This window comes from Aulostomus chinensis, chromosome 13 (genome assembly GCF_037954235.1).
Source record: "Aulostomus chinensis isolate RoL2024-O1b breed Wild chromosome 13, RoL_Achi_v1.0, whole genome shotgun sequence".
Taxonomy (NCBI): Eukaryota; Metazoa; Chordata; class Actinopteri; order Syngnathiformes; family Aulostomidae; genus Aulostomus; species Aulostomus chinensis.
The window spans coordinates 23732861-23751498 of NC_141332.1; the positions used below are offsets into that span (position 1 = coordinate 23732861).

The 18638-nt window shown below is 40.6% G+C and overlaps 1 protein-coding gene across 9 annotated transcripts in view; it reads left to right on the forward strand.

The window, feature by feature from the left end:
• Positions 1–18638, forward strand: part of rapgef2b (Rap guanine nucleotide exchange factor 2b) — a 104946-nt gene that overhangs the window by 19987 nt on the left and 66321 nt on the right. For all 9 annotated transcript variants that reach the window (XM_086222201.1, XM_086222202.1, XM_086222209.1 and 6 more), the window contains exons 2-4: positions 6586–6656; positions 8096–8152; positions 16491–16574. In XM_086222201.1, coding sequence (XP_086078327.1) covers positions 6586–6656; positions 8096–8152; positions 16491–16574 — 212 coding nt within the window. The remainder of the gene's footprint in view (positions 1–6585; positions 6657–8095; positions 8153–16490; positions 16575–18638) is intronic.

Sequence of the window (18638 nt, forward strand, 5' to 3'; positions counted from 1 at the left end):
CGGTATGTTGTCATGATATGACACGATACATGTTGCAATATTCTCCATAATTTACTGAAAATACAACTTGCTGCATCACATAACCATAGGTATTGATAAATCAGTGGGGGGAAAAATTATTCTATTCAAAATTTCCATGAGATTGATATGAGCTAAGTTGTACACTGACCACTTTAAATGTAGCTGATGCACCATTGTATAAAAAAAGATGGATGTTTTTGAATTTCAGGTGCATTGGTGTCAGGTGTTTTGATGCCCTCGGTGGTGGTGGGGAGAGGTGGGGTGCTGTTGACTCCCCTCGTGAGAATAGAACTGTCTGAGTTATTTACATCAGACACTTACACCAAAATGACTTAATGGCTGTTATTGTGATGTCACAAATGGGCTCTGTAAATGGCTGCGATAGTTTAATGGTGGCCTTTGGAGCTTAATGATGCTACTGGGAATGATGAATGCTGTCTGAGTTGTATTCCTTTGCCATCCACTAAATATCTGTTACGATCCCTCAGTGGCTGCTTTGGATACCATGACTCCCACTTTTATGTACCACTTTTAGATTTATAGGTACCTCTATTTTGAAACTGCCAAATATAAAATATGACAGCCCGTCAACTGGGCTAAGGCTGTTTGCCTATGTGCTGTGAGTGCGCTCGCTCTCTCTCTCTTTCTCTCTCTCTCTCTCTCTCTCTCTCGTAATATGAATATATTAATTCTTTGCTGGACAGAACTTGTCATTTTGTATCATGGATTTTTAGGGTATATTATGGCAGTACCGTTAATGTTTGTAGCTCTCCACCTGTGTCGTGGGGTGATCACGAGATGTTACTGATATATTCAAAGATGAGTCTCTGTATATTGATGACGTCTGAAGAAGAGCAGATGAGTCGTGTAATGACCGTAATTGTATTTTGTGCAAAAGGGCACAACGGTAGCTGGAGTGTCACTAGTGGTGCCTTTTCTGAGTCAATGAGCATGAGGCTGCCACGGTGGGCTCTTTTCATGGTCGGGCACCTGCCTTATTAAAGCTTTAATTTGGATGTGTGTGTCCACCTCATGCATTTCCTGAAGATCAGTGCACTCTGCCAGCAGCAGCAGCAGTTCCCCATTTTGTCACAGATTTTTTTTTTTTTCTATTTTCAAAGGTACATTGATGAAAACTGTTATTGATGTGGGAAAATGTACAGGGTTTTCATGTTTCTAGATCCGAGGCACCCTTGAAAGCCACCCTGCATTGAAGGAATGATCGCAGTTTGCCAAATTTAACAATCAGCAGGGAGATTATATGGAACAGTCATGGAGACCAGTTCTTTAGAGGTTGCCTGGCAGTGCAGAGGTCTCGCAGTTGGAGGCCTCTCTGCTCGCTCACTCTCATTCTCCCTCTCTCTTTTTTTGTCCTCTGCTTGAAAAGAATAGCTCTTTCCTCATATGACTCCCATGACAAAATTTTAATTTTAGTTTGCAGCCCCAGCTCTACTGTATTTAACACTTAACATAATTGAATGCAATTACACAGTTTCATGGTCTTGTGGGAGTGATTCTGCTGTGCGGGCTTCAGCAGGGTGCACCTAATTTCCCCCTTAAGCTGCATCAACAAACAATTTTTCTTGTCATATGACAAATTGGAAGATACAAAAACAAATAGAAAATCTGTGTCTCAGAGAGATGGAGGAGTAACACAACAGTTAAAAAAAGGATTTGGAGGGGAAAAAGGAGAAAACACATAATTTAAAATTAGGGGAACTCTGTCTACTGTGAGTAAGAATTAAAAATATTTTTCCAACCAATGTTCTGAAAATGCTGTTTTCCTAAATAATGGTCATCTCTGCATATTTGTTGGACTTGGAGCAAAGGTTTACCGCAGGGTGACGCCACAAGCACTGCAATCATCAAAAAAGCACACAATATAATGAACTCATGGAGGTCTGAAAAAGCAGCAGAAAATGTCTGCTCTGCATCACCAAACCAGAAAAAATATGTGTCCATAGAAATATCAGACAATCATTATCTAAATTCTCATAGCTCGGTATTTATTTCGTATTGCAGCACAGCCCTTAATAGCTGTCTGTGCCTTAAGAACAATGTTTACGACTGCCCACCTCCAGATGGAGGTATTAAAGTACCCCACTGATGTTGGTGAAACTGCCATGTTTTGCAGCTCGGCCAGAAACATGTAATTGGGATAACTTGTTTTCCTTGACAGCAGTTAGATAGAAGCTCACCACATGCAGACAGTTGGTGATGCTAAAAGACAGCCAACAAAGATCATTGATTTACTCTGCTGGGGCTTTTGGTGAGACACCAGCCAACTGAAACAAGGTTCTTCGAGTTTTAATAGTCTCCATTTAAAATGTTTAAACCTTAAACGCATTTCACCGAGGGTGTGACATTTTAATTGATGTGTGTCTGTTTCGGGACAATGGATAATAATTTCCATTTTTACAGGAGGTCAAGGGTTTCACACAGTGTTGATAAGTGAATTTCCATCTGATAGGCGGCCAGCTTGAGTCGACAGAGACGTCCTTCACCCCTTGTACCTGAGACCCTTTATCTCTCCCACATTGTCCTATTGTCTTTTTAAGGTCACAGCCCTTTGTTTGATATTTGTCTCCAGTGGATGATATATGCATGCAGAGGTCCGCTATCTGTACTCAACCAGAGCCAATTGAATAAAATGGATTGTCCATTTGTGCTTCGGTGAAAAGGCCCGGCCAGAGGAAAGCAGACGCTGTGGTGTTGGGAGATAAGACAATCAGAGTTGTTTTGAGCTGCAGATTAGGACCGTGTTGGCTGTTCAATTAATTGTTCAGTTTAAACAAATACTGAAAGTACAGCATTGACTAATGAAGTGGTGGAAATTAAAGAGTCTCTTTTGTGACTCAGAGTGAGGACAGCAACCTCAACAAGGTTTTCTGCTGTTTGAATCAAGTATGTCAGACAATGTATAACGATTCTAGTAAGTAGTTTTTAAAGCTAAAAAGATCATACTCTTTCATTGCAGATAGCTCTTCATGGGGATCCATGTTTGATTTCACCAACTACTGGCCCCCTTTACAGTCTTGTACGTTTTAGTGAACACAATGGAGGAAAAACATCAAAACTTCCTTGTCCTTCCTTTGCCCAATGAATGCATTGCCACTCAACAGGCTGGCACCAATCCCAACACTGCTCCCTTTCCCTGTGGGGCCTTACATAATGCCTGGAAAATGGAGGTCGCCTTGGTCAGTCTGTGTGTGTGTTTGGGCCCCAAACATGAAAGACAAAGCCTGCTATTGTTTAGTTTGTGTCCTCGAAAGGAAATGCCTCCACTCGTTTGGCTGCATTGCACTGCGAACATGTCTTACAGATGAAGGTGTAAAGCAATGACATATCTTCTTACATCAGGTACTAGGGCAGTTTATGCAAATGTTTGATAGTATTTGACTGGTATGTGAGTAATGCCATGGGTGGTGTGGAGCTTTGAAGTATCCCAAGGCTTTATCAAGAACAGCATCTTGGTATGTTTTTCCTCTGGTGGGGACCACCTGTATTCCTGGAAGGATTAACTTGGAAAAGGAAGGGGGAGGGGTTGGATGGTGTTTTACTGGTGTAGCCTGGGAGTTGTGAGCCACCCCAGCTCCCCAGCTTTTTTCTTTTCTTTTTTTTAATGAACAAGCTTTGCTTTTTTTGTTTTTGTCTTGCAGCACACAATGAGCCAATTTTTGGCTGGATGCAGCCTTCATCAGCATGTCCCAGTTTTAGTTACCCACTACTTTTGTCCTGAAAGCTTTCCTTCCTGCGACCTGTTCTTCGCCGCAGCTCTGAGACGTGAGACTGTTGTGTGAATGAACATGAGGCGAGCTAAGTTATGTTAAAAGCATGGATCAAACACTCTCTGCTTTTGATCTGTCTCTCGACTGAAAGGCAAAAGCATGACAATCAGCTGCTGCAATATTAAAATCCATGCACTGCCTTTTGTTTTTGTTCAAAATGAAGCAACTGGAAAAAGCACTGAAGGCCCTCTTTTGAAATTGTCAAGCATGCTTTGGTTTTCATGCTCATGTCGCAATGCTAAAACATTCATGTATCTTTACAAGACACACTTTAGCAAACCTCCTATCTTTGCACTTTATGGTGATTGTGTTTGGGCTGCTCTCAAAGGAGGCAAGAGAGAGAAAAATAAAGAGTTGGACCAGAAAATGTCGAGCCTAGGGAGTGGAAAAGATGGGGTCCTTTACATTCTTTCCATACAGTCAATCTGAAATATTTGAGACTGAAGCCACAATTGATGGTTTTGCATATTTCTTCCTGTGAGGCTGTGTTTGAGTGGCGCTGTTTCATTCACCATGATGTCACTGTGGAATGGGGGGGGGGGGGTGCAAGACTGCCACCTAGTGGACTGTTTTTGTCTGCCTCACTAGATATTATTAGTTACTGTTGATTTCATCCCCTTACAGTCAACACAACCACAGTTCCACCTGTGAAAGCTGTATCTAATGACCTGCTTTATTCTTTTTCATTGTGTGAGCAAATCCCAAATGAATTGTTTGACCAAGGAGAAAATGATATCCTGTGTTTGATGGAATTATTGCTTTTGACCTTTTATTGCGCAGATATTATTATTATTATTATATTATTATTATTATTATTAGATAAGATGAGAGTGTGAAAATATAACAAGCGTCACAGATTCAGACTTTTTCGACAGCTACTTTCACAGTGCAACTACTTTGTGTTTTCAACAAAAGCATTCACAGCACTAGCATTGAAACATTAATGGGTGTGAAAGTCTTCCTGTGTCCAAAGCTTGAACTAAGAAATAATTTAATTAAAAGTCTGGTTAAATGGGAACCAGAACCATTTTGCAATGAATGGTTGCCCCATGAGTTTAGTCAGGATAAGTCTGACTAAAATGAAATGGCTTTTACACAAATTTAAATATTCAAGCATTCAATCTATGTACTCGTTTTGCTGTAAATCTGAATTCTGACATTCACATTCAAATGTGTCCACATCAATCATTTGTCTTTTCCATCACGTTTGACTTTCTTCATATGCAGTTTTCTGTAGCTGAGCCAACATTTTTCTCTTCAGTTCACTTCTGTTTGTACATTTATTTTAAAGGTTCCTTGTTATTTAAAGCTGCAACTCCTCCGTTCTCCCAATAGGTGGCAGTACATGTCTGAGCATTGCTTCTACTGAGCCTCAGCTCCTGAGTTTGGGTGATCACAGACACTTTGAACATACGGATTTAGTTAGTGAGAATATGACTGTGTGATGTAACAAGACCTGCTGTTTCTCTCTGTGTTGACTTCATGGAGGCCAAACCCAAATTTGAAAAACACTCCCTGGAGTTTTGGACAATTTGAAAGGACAGACCGTGGAGTTTTTGAGTATCATTTTAATATTGGGTTAAAATGTTACAGGTTATTTGTAAAAAAGTCAGTTGGTGATAATAGATTTAACTGTTTTTCTTATGTTTTTGTGTCTTATTTGAGTTTAATTTGTATAAAAGTAGTGCGACTGAAGATCCATTTTGTTAGGCTTTGACTCTGCCTTGCCTTTTAGATTTAAATAGGAAAGTGCGCATACATTATAAATCACATCAAGATATTTTTGGCACAAAAAAGAAGTGTGTGCACATGTTTTTTTTTTTTTTTTTTAATCCATCATTCTCTGAATCCAAAATGACTTATCGTACAATCACTATTTAATCTGGTAAGATTGTGATGCTACTTCCTTTTATTGTGACAGAAATATGGATGCCAAAGTGCCATTTAGTGTTTGTGGTCAAAATTTCATATAATTTCCAGTTGTTTTTGGATCGCTGCTGACAGCAACATACCCCAAGAACCAGGGTGGCCGCCGTGTGTGGTTTAATGTCTGTGTTTGTGTGTGTCTAGTGGGCCTTAACACAGCGTCTGTGTTGTATCTCCTCGGTGCTGTCAACACATCTACCTCCAGTTGCTGCAGACAAAGCCATCCCAGTAGCAGTAACAAGCGCCGTATCACACAGACGTACACATGCGTAAACCCACAGTCAGTGCACCAGTGTGTTCCGACATACAGTGGAGTAGCTGTGCTGATGGCTGGCTCTCAGAGAGGGCCACTCTCTTTCACCTCTGGCTTGGATTCTCACCAGGCAGTCTGAGAGTCGCTCACTGGGTCACTTGATGAAGTAATTGAAAGGGGAGTTTATAGTTGTGCAGTGTCGTTCCTCTATTTTTTCTCTGCGACTTGCTTTACTGCTTTCAGTTTCAATACCCGATCACACAAGTCAATGACACGGTCCTTGTAAATGCTACTTAGTTGTATGAGTAGCTGGTTTGTCCTCTGCTGAAACAAAGTCCAGTAATGAAATCATCAGGGTTTACTCAGTCGGTCGAGGAGTTGCTCATAAAAATGTCTCCTCAGGCGGGAGTATTTTAGTCTTAAGAGACTAGCTAGAAACTACCAGACGATAACACATTGAAGGAATAATCCTTAGTCATCCTAATAATGATAAGTACATTATTCATATCACATTACAAGAATGTTTGTTTTCCATTTGACCCATTTTTAAAAAAAATAAGCCCATATGTCTGACGGAAATTTTGCTTTTGTTCCCAGGACCTGGAGATTGTCTACTCCTATCTCCACGGGATGGAGGCCTTGTCCAACCTACGAGAGCATCAGCTGAGGTGGGATTCTCATCAGATCATTGCTGTTTAATGAAGTCAAAGCTTTATATTCCAATCAAATGTAAATTAAACCCCTCTGTGTTTACTTCATACCAGTTGTAGTCAGGGGTGAGAATGTAACACCAAGCCCTCAGCCACATGCTAATGGATTTTGTCCGTTTTCCTCATCCACTCTGCCCTCGAACCACCAAGTGGTTGGAATTATTTAACTTTCTCAAATGTATCTGCAGAAATGTCAAAGTGAATGAAATCTTTCCTATAATGGATGGACTAGCACACATAAAAAGCTACTTTATTTCCAGGAATGTCTGAAACCCCCTGTGCTTCTGACAGGTTTCATAAGTTCCTCTAAAAGACAGTCCAACGTGGACAGACACTTTATGCAGCATTTGACCACCGTTCCAAAAAGGTACAGGGAAGGAGAGAAAAAAACGTTACTACTTCTAGTCAGTTGGCAATACTAGTTGTTAGCAACTTAATTTTAGCTTGTACACCACTGCTGCGGGTCCAGATTGACAGTCAAGGTACTGAGATCCAACAAGGGCAAGAAGTATATTACCGTAAAATCAAGTTTTGGTGTTATGACATAAAAAGCCTCCATGGGTCTGCCTGTCTTTCTGTCGGCAGCAGACTCTCCAAACAGTGTGTGTCAGAAGTCTGTTCCCAGCATGCCTTGTGTGCATACATGTGGATTATACTGGTGGGGGAACAATGTAGCAGTACATTAGCCCAGAGCTGGAACATTCCACGGTGTGACCCCTCAGAGTCCTCCCACCCCATAGTAACCTCTCTCCCTCCCCTGTGTTTGGATCCTGAGGAATGTCCCTGTGGTCCCAGAGACCAACCCACTACTCCTGCCAACTTTGGTGCTGTTAACTTAAAAAACAAAAAAAAAACAAAAAAAACACAACTCCCAGGCAGCCAGACATCCCACTAACTACGGGATTATGTTATAGGTCTTTTTTTCATCTGGGTGGAATGTGTTGTTTTTCTTCTGTGGTTCTTTTTCACAGCGACTTGTTTTTTAGTGTCAGGATTGTTTTGCAGCGCTTGTGCAATGAGGCTACAACATGACAAGGGCCCCCAGCTGTTTTTCAAGTGTTCTATGTTTTGATGAGCTACTGTACTCCGTGTTTGCATGTCTGTAATGTTGGCGTCTTTTCTGTAGGCGTCGTGGGAAAGCCTGATGTGGATGACCTTTTTTTACTCGTACATGGGGGAAAGGGGGCTTTGCGTTCAGCATCATAGATCTAGCATTGAAACGCATGACTTACATTCAACAACTTTAATAAAAAATGTAGGAAGAGATTGTAAAACAAATGTATCAATATGGTAGAAAATAACAATTTGACCTCCTAAATTGTTCCCCTCATTTTTTCTTTTCTTACAGCTTGTAGTTGACTGACTCTTTTCTCTTGCTCTCTTTTTTGTCCTTGCAGGATAATGTGTGAGACAGTGCGATATGAGAGACATGAGGCCAACGAAGTGCTCTACTAGTAAGTATGCCTGTGACCGGAACTCCTTGGGTCCAGATGCTTGAGCATGAATTGATGCTGTTTCGTCAAACACATGCACCTTTTTTCGTCTCATGAAATCACATTCATTTTGGTTTATGAACATATCAAAGATAAAGTGCAGCTGATATGACTTTATTTCATATCCCTTTGCTCAAAACACATCAGACCAGGTCCTCACTCAGTTATTGATGAGGCAATGCATGCTGAGTCACATGACCTGGGTGACTTCAGTGAAAACAGAAGCCCACAAAGCACCGACGCGATCACACAATGACAGCTGTGCATTTCAGTGCTACAACAAACCACTTTACAGCATCACTTATGGAAAACAAGACCTGGGTAGGATTTCCAGTTCCAGACACAGAGGAACTTTTCAAATATCAACTCCTAAAAGCATTTTTTTTTCATTGGGGAGAAAGCTAGATGGTTGTTGGTGGTAAGGTGAGTGCTCTCAGGGTTAGTGTTGCAGGAAAGCTGTATTGACAGCTCAACTTCAACAGGGTGCGTCTGAATCCATTTTTAGCTGCTGTTGTAACCACAGTATGGAGAGAGCACACATAGTGTCACATGTTAACATCTTCCGAGCATTCATAGTGAGAATTAAGACTGCTAATTAACTCTATCAGTGTCTCGAGGGGGCAGAGAGTGTGTATTGTCCCCTTTCTGCCTGCTGATCCCCTTCATGTGGTGTGTGTGCTTTGGGGGATGAAGAGTCAACACCTCATTAGAAGCCCACTTGGTGGTGTTGGAGCTGATTAAACAATAGAAATGCAGATTATGCAGTGGTCACATAATAGACTCCAGTTTCAGCAAGATTCCCTCAGGTCTAGCGCTCCAGTTACTAAACGCACAAACTGTCTTTGTAATTTAACCGCATTATTCCTGAATGTTCTTACCAGGTTCGGTCAGAAACATAGACCACGTAGATCCCTGTGGGTGGTTCTGTTACCCCTATCTCACTCTATAACCATTCATTTAAATTTAGATGATCAAACACCAGCACTAATGTCAGCAACGACTTTGCAGCCATGAATTAAATTGCCCTAAGATCTGCCTGCCTGGGTAACAAGTATTATTTATAAATCATAACTAAATATGGATATTCTGCTCTAATTCGTGTAATCATTCTGAAATGTTGCCAGTTGCTACTACATATCTGGCTTAGTTCTGTGCTAAAGGATCAGAGCTTAGCGGGTTATTTTCATGTTGGTTCACTGGTTCATTTAATTTGCGGTGTGTATTACTTGACATACTTTTCAGCCATGATGTTATATAAATATTTGTTTCCATACGTGAGTTCATTTAGAAGTCACACAGCTACTTACTGTAGGTTGCTTGTATGTATTTACGTACTTACTGTATGTCCCAGTGTTTGTGTGAACCTATAAAAAGTCCCTCACTGATAAGAGCAAATCAGACTTTCTCTTTACAGCCTTTCCTAATTTCTTCATCTTTTATAGAACAATGGCAATAATCCTCAGGGAGCAAGGACTCTAAAAATCAATGGGGGAATTTAATTGAGATCGTATCTGTTAAGTTGTAAAAAAATCGTCTATGACAGTGTTGAAAATACTACATACGCCCTCGGGGAAAATGAGCCTTGAAATCAAAGATATTTATAACAAAACTACAATTATGTGTGATAAGGGGGAGCGCCATGTCAGTGATCAGTGGAAATAAAGTGATTAGACAAAAAAGAGACCATTTAAAGAAGTATTTTACTGCTAGAAATATGGCGGTCCTTAATCTGGGCTGTCAATGCAGTAAAAAGACAGAAATACCTCTTAAATTAGTCATACATGGTCCAAATACATGAGGGGGCTGTGGTATTCCCCTTTGCTCAAAATGACAGAGCCGTGAATACACTGGGCCATTCCTAGGCCGCTGTAACGCTGCCTGCCATGTTGGTAAGAAAACACTGTCACTACTGCACTTGCTCAGATGTCAGTTTCTCCCCACTGGCTTTGGTTGACAATATGGCAGACAGGCTGTCTGGGTTGCAGAGCAGTGAGGAGCTCATTCTGACTGTCCGACGTAGCGAGGATACAGGAAACGCGTAGTGTGAACAACAGCCAGCGCAGGGTGCAGCCATTGTTCTTAATGCACTACCAATATCTTACACACCCGTTTTGTTTTCACTTGAAAATTGAACCGACATCCCCATTTGACCAGTGCAAACTGGATGGGTTGGTGGCATGTGCTTCATCCAAGTTTAAGAAGGAAATTATTATGATGAGAAATGTGAATGATTTTTTTCTGTACTTTTTAATCAAATTAATCATTAATTTGATCAAATAGATGGTTGATGTTGTGATAAAGTACAGGGGGAATTCTTTTAGGTTGGTGGTTAATCCGGATTTTAGGAAAACATAATCCAAAAGGCAATCCTAATTACATCAAGTTATTGATTGTTTTATTTGCCCTGATATAAATCATACTGCTCAATACTGTAAATTGTAACCAACTTTTACTTTATTAGCCAGTCATCGGACCTCATGGCCATTTCTTTCTTTTTTTTTTCTTCTTTTTTTTTTACATGAAACCACACACAATTACAGCCTATTTATTTCCATTTCATTTTTATAAAAATATAAAGGAAACGTGGATAAAAACACTCAGATTCCTACAACTGACCCAGTTAACAACCCTCACACTTCAAATCTTACTCCAAGTATCCATGACAGTTGGCAGCTACAGTAATGATAGGAGGATAAGGGTAATAGTTGGAAAAGTACACATTTTTCCTGCCTGGGGCTCTAAATTGCGAGTGTGTTAGCAGTATACACACACACACACACACACACACACACACACACACACTATCTCATGGAAACCTCCAATACTGTGAAAGTCTGAACCTTTCAGGATTTGCCATCCAGGGATTAAAGTGCTAAAGCCCTCCTGAGATGGAGGCTGACCTGGCACATTTTATAGTGGCGAGAGGAGATGGTCAGTTCCTCTGGTCTGCCTTAACCCCTTCCATGTCAGCTCTTTCAGTGCTTGACCTCTGACCTTTGGCTCTGTGTGGGCCAAATCTATATCTATACATATCCTGTGCAATGGTTGTGAAGTTTGTAATCTGCTTCTAGTAATTGTGAAAAAAAGAGATTCTGAATTTGTTTTGGTATTTTTAGAGGAAAAAACAAATTTGGAAAGATACTGCAGGAGGTTTGTATTTTTGTAATGTGAGTTTGTTTGAGTTAAGAAATACACACTTCAAAATTATCAGTAATTTGCTTCTTTTTTCTCAATGACAAATCCTAATCACAATATAGCACAGCGGAATCACAATATGAGTTTTTTCACCAAATCCTGCCACACTAGTTATCGTATATTCAGGAAAACAACTGCAGGTGCAAACCGTTGCACTCATTTGTTTTTTTATTGGTAGGAGTGTTGCCACCGTAACAAACATTTTAATTCTATACTTGACTGATTTTGCCAGCCATTTTGACCTTCATGCTGAAATCCCATTTCACAGTCACGGCGCTATAAATGTTGGTATAAATAATTACGCGGAAGGAGGATTTGTATCTTGGCGATGGACTGTATCAGTCAGAGGCAAACAGCTGACAGCGTGGCGACGGTGTCAGTCAGCCACTCAGCCATTTCTGAAACATGATTTTACCAAAACTAGTCCACCAAGCAGCTGCCGCTAGGAGACAAAATAGAAACCCTCCGCGCAAATATAGAGGCGACAACTATGGCGCTCAGGTCCGTTATTTACTTGATGACATTTCCTTGAGGGCCCCTGTATTTCTTCTGATACAGAAATCCAATATCAGTAGTGGTAGTGTATACTTATGTTGAGCAGTTTGTCGGCTGTGTTATTTTAACCCCTGGCTGAATTTCAGAAGCAGAAAGACCCCCCCCCCCCCGACCTCGGCAGCTGTCGGAAAGTTGCCCCCCCCCCTTTTTTTTCTTTGCTCCTTGTGACTCCTTGTGCATCTCCTGTCACGATGTTAGAGGAGTGTGGCTGATGAGGCTCAGTAGAAGATGGAAGTTAAAAAGTCATCATATCCTAATGACCAGGTAGAGTATATAATTTTACAGACCAGAACATGCAGAATGTACAGGGCCGACACGGAGACGTTAGTCATTACACAAGTATGTTGTATAAACGTGTATTCAATAGAGGAATAAGCGGTGATGTGATATGTGAAGAGAACTTCGAGCAGCTTCCCATCAAGATATTTTGGTTTCCTCAGAAATATTTCTGACCAACGTTTTTCCCAGTTCCTAAACACCATACAGTCGACTTCCTGTGCAGACGAGGCTTTTGTTGTCGGATGATTGAGGTGCAAGCTTCACAACGTCACCGCGTTGTTCTGGCATGACAAGTCTCAGGAATGTTTCACGGTGAAAGCATATTTATTTATAAGAACTTTTAAAGATTGCAGTATTTTAAGGTCCCTGTTAACATTCTGCTCCTAGTATTTGTCAGTATCTTTTTAAACACATTTGAACCATTATCCTTCCATGACGTTGACGTTATTTTGTGTCTCGTTGGGGATTTCGAAACTTGTTTTTTTTTTTTTAATTCAAAGTATGTTTTATCTCATTTTAAATATATTTCCCATCTACTGCAGAGGCAACACTTCTCTGTCCAAGTTAAAATTACATGTACTTCAATACAATGTCAGAAATGACGAAGCATCATCACACTAGATAAAGCAATATCTAATATGGAGTATCGATTGACAAATACAGTCTATAACATGCTTTATTTGAGGGAATTCGACATTGTTTAACGCCTTTAAAAAAAAACAAACTATGGCATTTTCTTTTAAGTAACCTACAAAAAGTTTGGGGTTTTCTGAAAAAGTTCTACATTTTCAACATCCAGTAGAACTTTTATTTCTGAGCCAGACAGAACATTAAGTTAAAAAAAGAAAGCTTAGACCTCTGGCTTTGATGTAAAATTCCTGCCTGTCCATTCTTTTTCTTTCTTTCCTTTCTTTTCTTTTTTTTGTTGGTTTTTGAAATCATTTGGATGTTGCTTTTGGTCTTAAAGGGAGGAGCATGCAAACACTGCCTCGGGTTTGAAAGGTGGAATAATCATCAGGTCTAAAAATGACATGAAAACTCTGAGGTTAATAAGACTTATTCAGGACATTTAGACTGTTAGCACACCAGTCACGGTTCTGGAGAAAATGCAGCCATGCCTGCAATGATTAATTGATTTTTCACTTGAAAGAAAAACTGGAATCGGTGGGTGATGTTTCACGTTTGACAATCACTTCCAGTATACGTGACCCAGTTCAGTCAAGCTGTCACGGCACATAAGAGTTTCCTATCTGCCACATTTCTGGTGTTATATCTTCCTCCTCCTCCTCCTCCTCCTCCTCCTTCTTCTTTGCTGTGTGAGGCACCCCCCCCCCCCCCCCCCCCCGCTCGGAGCATCTGCGTGCAAGTAATTAATAATTTAGTATTTCATTTGCATCGTCTCCGAATGCATGGAGGTGCTATAAATGGGTAGAACATGTCTGGAGATCAGTAGAGGGAGCAGAATAGAGAGAAGGGATGTTCTTGGAGGCAGTGAGGGAGATTTTTCACTGTGTCAGTAGGGTGTGCTGTCTGCAGCCTCATTAGCTCTTCAAGGAATGGAGGAGAGGAGGAGGAAGGAGGTGCAGGATTTTATCCTCAGCGATTAAAAGAACCTCAGTCAGCACACTGAATGCTGGCTGGTATATATGTCCCTGTGTGTACAGGTGTATTAAATGTGCAGCCATCCTTTACCTTTCTGTAAGCAAAATCCAGTCCTGCTTTACTCGTGTCTTATTGGCCATTGATTTTCTTTTCTTTCCCCTCCAGTTCAATTAAAACCTCTTGCTTCGTCCAGGTGAAAATTATCACCAGTAATCACACAAAATGCTGCCTCGTTAACACCAGAACACTTTGGAGAGAGCCATCTATTTAGCGTGATGAGCAGATGTGCATTTACTGAGGCACTTCAGTGCACTGACTGGTTAACAAGAAGGCTTCACACTGAGAAAAGTCCATTTTCCAGGATAGCTGAGACAGAGAATTCGGTGATAAATGAATTAGATTAGAACTAATACGTTTCTTGAGGCTAGATCCCATTATTTGACAGTAATAACGCTTGATCAATATTTTTCACAAATTAAAAAGAAAATAGGAGTGTCAGCAAATACATTTTGCTAAATTTTAAATGTTATATTTGTATGCTGTATTTTCGCTTTCGTAGCCATGACAGCAAACTCACCATGTCTTGTGATTTTATATCTTCATTGTACATTTAGTATGACAGAGTATTGACATGTAAGTTCCTACAGGCCTCGATGAAAGGCTAATGTCAGCCAATAAAATCAGCCAACTGATGGTGTTTGTCTCTCATTATAATGGCAGCCAACTGTAAAACCTAAAAAAATAACATAAGCTGATAATTATTGAGTAAATGACACACTTTTTTCCCGATATTTCTAAATGATGTACAGTAGTTTTTCCCCCTCTGTATCAAGCAGCAATGAGAATAAATATCACCATGAAAGCTCAGAGAATGAAACAACTACAGAACCAATTATGCATGGTGTTGATAATATAGTGTCTGAAATAGAAATTGAAAGCACCATTTTCAGGGAATTTCCACAAAAAAAAATTTAAGATCGACGGGAATTGGTTTTGCTGTCAATCACAGGACCAAAATGAAAGCAGTCTGATCATGGGAAATATATTTTTTTCCCCTGTCCGAATCAGTGGTATCAGCGTTACGTGTCATGAAAGTGCTCGTTTCAGTGGAGTCCTGCTTCCTCTTCTCCATAAGGGGTCAGGTTCAATGTTGGACTGGCCCACAGGGATGAAAGTAAAACCTAACACGTCTGTTCTGCTGTTGCGATGGTGACGCAGAACCGGATGACAAATCCTAGCCAGCGTCCCGCCATCTGAGCAATGATTAAACTGAACCGTCACCAGGAAAGTTGATGCAACAGAGATTTCTTCTTATATTTCAATGATCCTGCACAGAAATTGCACGCACTGTGTACTGTAGTCCTTTTAGCCCTCTGGTGAGCAAGCGTTAACTTTCTTATTCGTCTCCATAGCATTTGTTTACATTTTCGGTTGGGTTAGTATCCACAGACTCTTGGATAATCCTGCATGTACTGATTAGAGAAGATTCAGTGTATCTCCATCTTGCGAGATTATCTGTGCAATCCCCGTGGTGGTCATGAAAGCCCCGAGATGATTGAGCGAGATGGGCTAGGAAACAAAATTGATGCTTTTTTTTTTTTTAAACTGGATCATACTTTAGTATGCTTTATTAACGCTGATAGACCACATTTAATGTCTGAAATATATATTCAGCAAATGGTTTATCTGAAGGCAAATCCCCTTCAGTGTACTCTTTGATGTTGCTTGATCAGGGCCCCGGTTCACAGGAGCTGCCATGTAGTGTCTCTTATGTATTATAGGAGCGTGAGTGCGTTTGTTTACTTGTCATGTTGTAAAGACTTGCCAGCTAGCTGCATCATCCAGGGGTCAGTTTGAGTTTACTCTGTCTACATGTTCGAGCGGGGCCACAGATGTGGGTGGATGACAAGTAATGCTCAGTTCATTCATAGTTCTCTCTCTCTCTCTCTCTCTCTCTCTCTCTCTTCACCCTTTGTCTTCTCCCGTTATCTTAAGTGCCAGTGTAAGAATATTTATTAACGTAAATGAAATGAATTTTTGAATCATTTTACTGGCTCGTGATTACCATTAAACACACAAATAGAGTACAATAGCTTTAAATACAACATTTGAGGGTGCAGAAGTAGGGATGTACAATAATACAGACACGTCATCTGCAACAACAGTTATTGGTAACTCTTTTCTTAAAAGAATCATCTGCTCTCATCATGAGGGAACCGATCAATATGATTAGAGGGTTTGTCAAAATGTTGTGGCAGTTGAGATATGCTTTACCCTTTCAAATTCACAATGCTGACATGAGTTTTACAGTGTGAATACAATTTAATACAGATAATATCAGTATCGGAAAAATCAGTTTTAAAATATCGGCTTGTCAGGCGTCGGCAAACAATCCAATATTGCACATCTTCAACCTGAAGTTTAATGGGCTGCATTAAGAATGGTGCTATCTACAAGAGAAAGAGCTAGTTTGTGTTGTGAGCAACTTAATACATGTTGAAATATATCTCTGTAATTTTTTTTTTGTTCTCATATATATTTTTTTTTAATTTAAAGTAATATTTCAAATCCACTGTTATCAGGTGTTCGCTGAATTCACTGCTCATGATCATTATATTTCGACCTTTTCTTGTCAGAATTTGATGTACTCTTATCTTCCTTTTTCCAGCCCTGATGACATTGGGAGCTGCTGGTACATCCTTTTATCCGGCTCTGTATTCATCAAGGAGTCCATGTTTCTTCCCAGGAGCAGGTAAGATCATCAGCCATCTTGGCTGCTGATGCTTTTTTGAAGGCCTGATCTTGGCACCAAGATGAGAGCAGCATCCTGTCTTGAAAGCCTGTTTTGAACTGTCACAAATGAGGAGAAATGTTAATCCAAGACTGGCAAGAGAGCGAGCGAGCCTAATTTATTGTATTCTGTCTCAGACCGATCTTATTCTAAGGAGTAAACAACAGTGATTCCTTTTGCCCCAAACTGTCTTTTTGTTCACTGTTTGAAGAGTTGCAAAGGACACATCTGTATGTTGGATGAAAAGGAAAAGTTTATGTTCACTGATCTTCAGGCTGAAGAAAACCCTGCTGCAAAATTATTTGTTTTCACTGCTTAGGTTTTAATCGTTGAATCTAGCTCAACAAAGTTCATGAAGTTCAGAGTTTAGTGGATTTATTGCAAGTCACCAGACACGGCGTCAGCGTAATCTTCTTGCCACTGTAGAGGAACTTAACACTCACAAGGTCTGTTGTATAAATGGCTGAATGAAGGCACAATCACAATTTATTTCAGAAAAGATAAGAGTATAATTAGCAATGTGTACATTGTCATAATTGTAACTGTAGAGAGACAAGCCCTCTCTTGCGTACTGCTTCCAAATATAAAAATATTACTTCAAATAAATATGTTCCTCCTGAGGAAAATGCTAAGAGCAAAATTAGGAAGTAAAGCAGTGGAAGTGCAACATGCAGTTTAGTTCATGAACTAAAATAAGCGCTTCCGTATATTATTAAAAGAGATTACTTTTGAGCAGCTCCGTTCAGTGAAAGACTGTCAACACGTGTCTGGTTGAAAAGCAATGCTGTCATCAGGCCCTCTTCTGCCTTGGATAATAATTATGTCCAACACCTTCGGAGGACTTAAGATTCATGTTCCCCTCTCCAGCTCTTCACCATCGCCACCTCTGAAGCCAAGACAGAAATGTTACAAAGCTGGGATTTCACAAGTGCTTCTGTTACATGAACCAACATTGTGGGTGTCTGGAAAACAATGAGCGCTTCATCCATTAGCTTGCATAACACACCTACGGCCACTCAGAGATCCAGGCCGTCACTTAAGCTCTTGGACCAGAACCATCCCGGCAGTGCAGTGGGGGTCGGTAGCGGCCATTCTCTGGATTTGCACGCACGTGGGAGGCATTTGAAACACAAGACTATCGGAAATATGCCAAAAAAAAAAAAAAACCAGCCTGGCACTTAGATATAACCTTTTCAGTTTTGCCAAGGTGAAAGTGCGTGTGGGATGCTGGAGGGGGATTTGCAGGTATTGGCAGATTAAAGTTAATGCCTGACTGTAGTCACTGGGGAAGAGAGGGCTCTGAAAATGTTTACTAAGCATATGTTGGAAGGAAGCCCACGGAGGAATCTTGTCTTCTACCTTAGACTGTGTAGGATTGATAATTAGCTTGGTTTTAGAGTGGTGCCAGGCCAGCGGACCGCACAACACCGTTGTGTCTGTCAGTCGCAATAGACTTTCAGCCTAAACCAACTAAGCAGCTTGTTGTTAAGTAGCACAATGTTGTTTTTAACGCCATCGAACATAAAGCCCCAGACATAAGAGGCCAAAGGTCAATGTGCCGGGCTGTCAGGGAGCATCTGTGGCCCAAGTGCAGCTTTTTTGAACCAAACATATTTGACATGAGGCAACGCTACAATCTGCCTTCATCGGGTTGCTCATTAATTCCAATTTGATGTATCTCCACCCAGAGAGATGTGTGACTCAATGTCCAACCCTGAACCAGTGCTGATTCTGGTAACCATGGCTGCAGTCATTTATAAATGTCGTCTTTATAAACTTGGTCACAATCATAGACGATTGGTTAGACAGCCTCACTGGTAGATCAACGCAAAGCTTATTATCTCATTAAAGCCTTTAGATCTGTTGAGCATCAACAAAACACTTCAGAGAAGAGCCGGGTGTTATGACCTAAGATGTAACATCAACAGTTTAGACACATGGGTACTTGATGTTAACTTCTTTTGCCACACCTTTGGTATCTTCCAGTACAACCAGTTAGTCTGGACTCTGGGATGATGAGTTGGC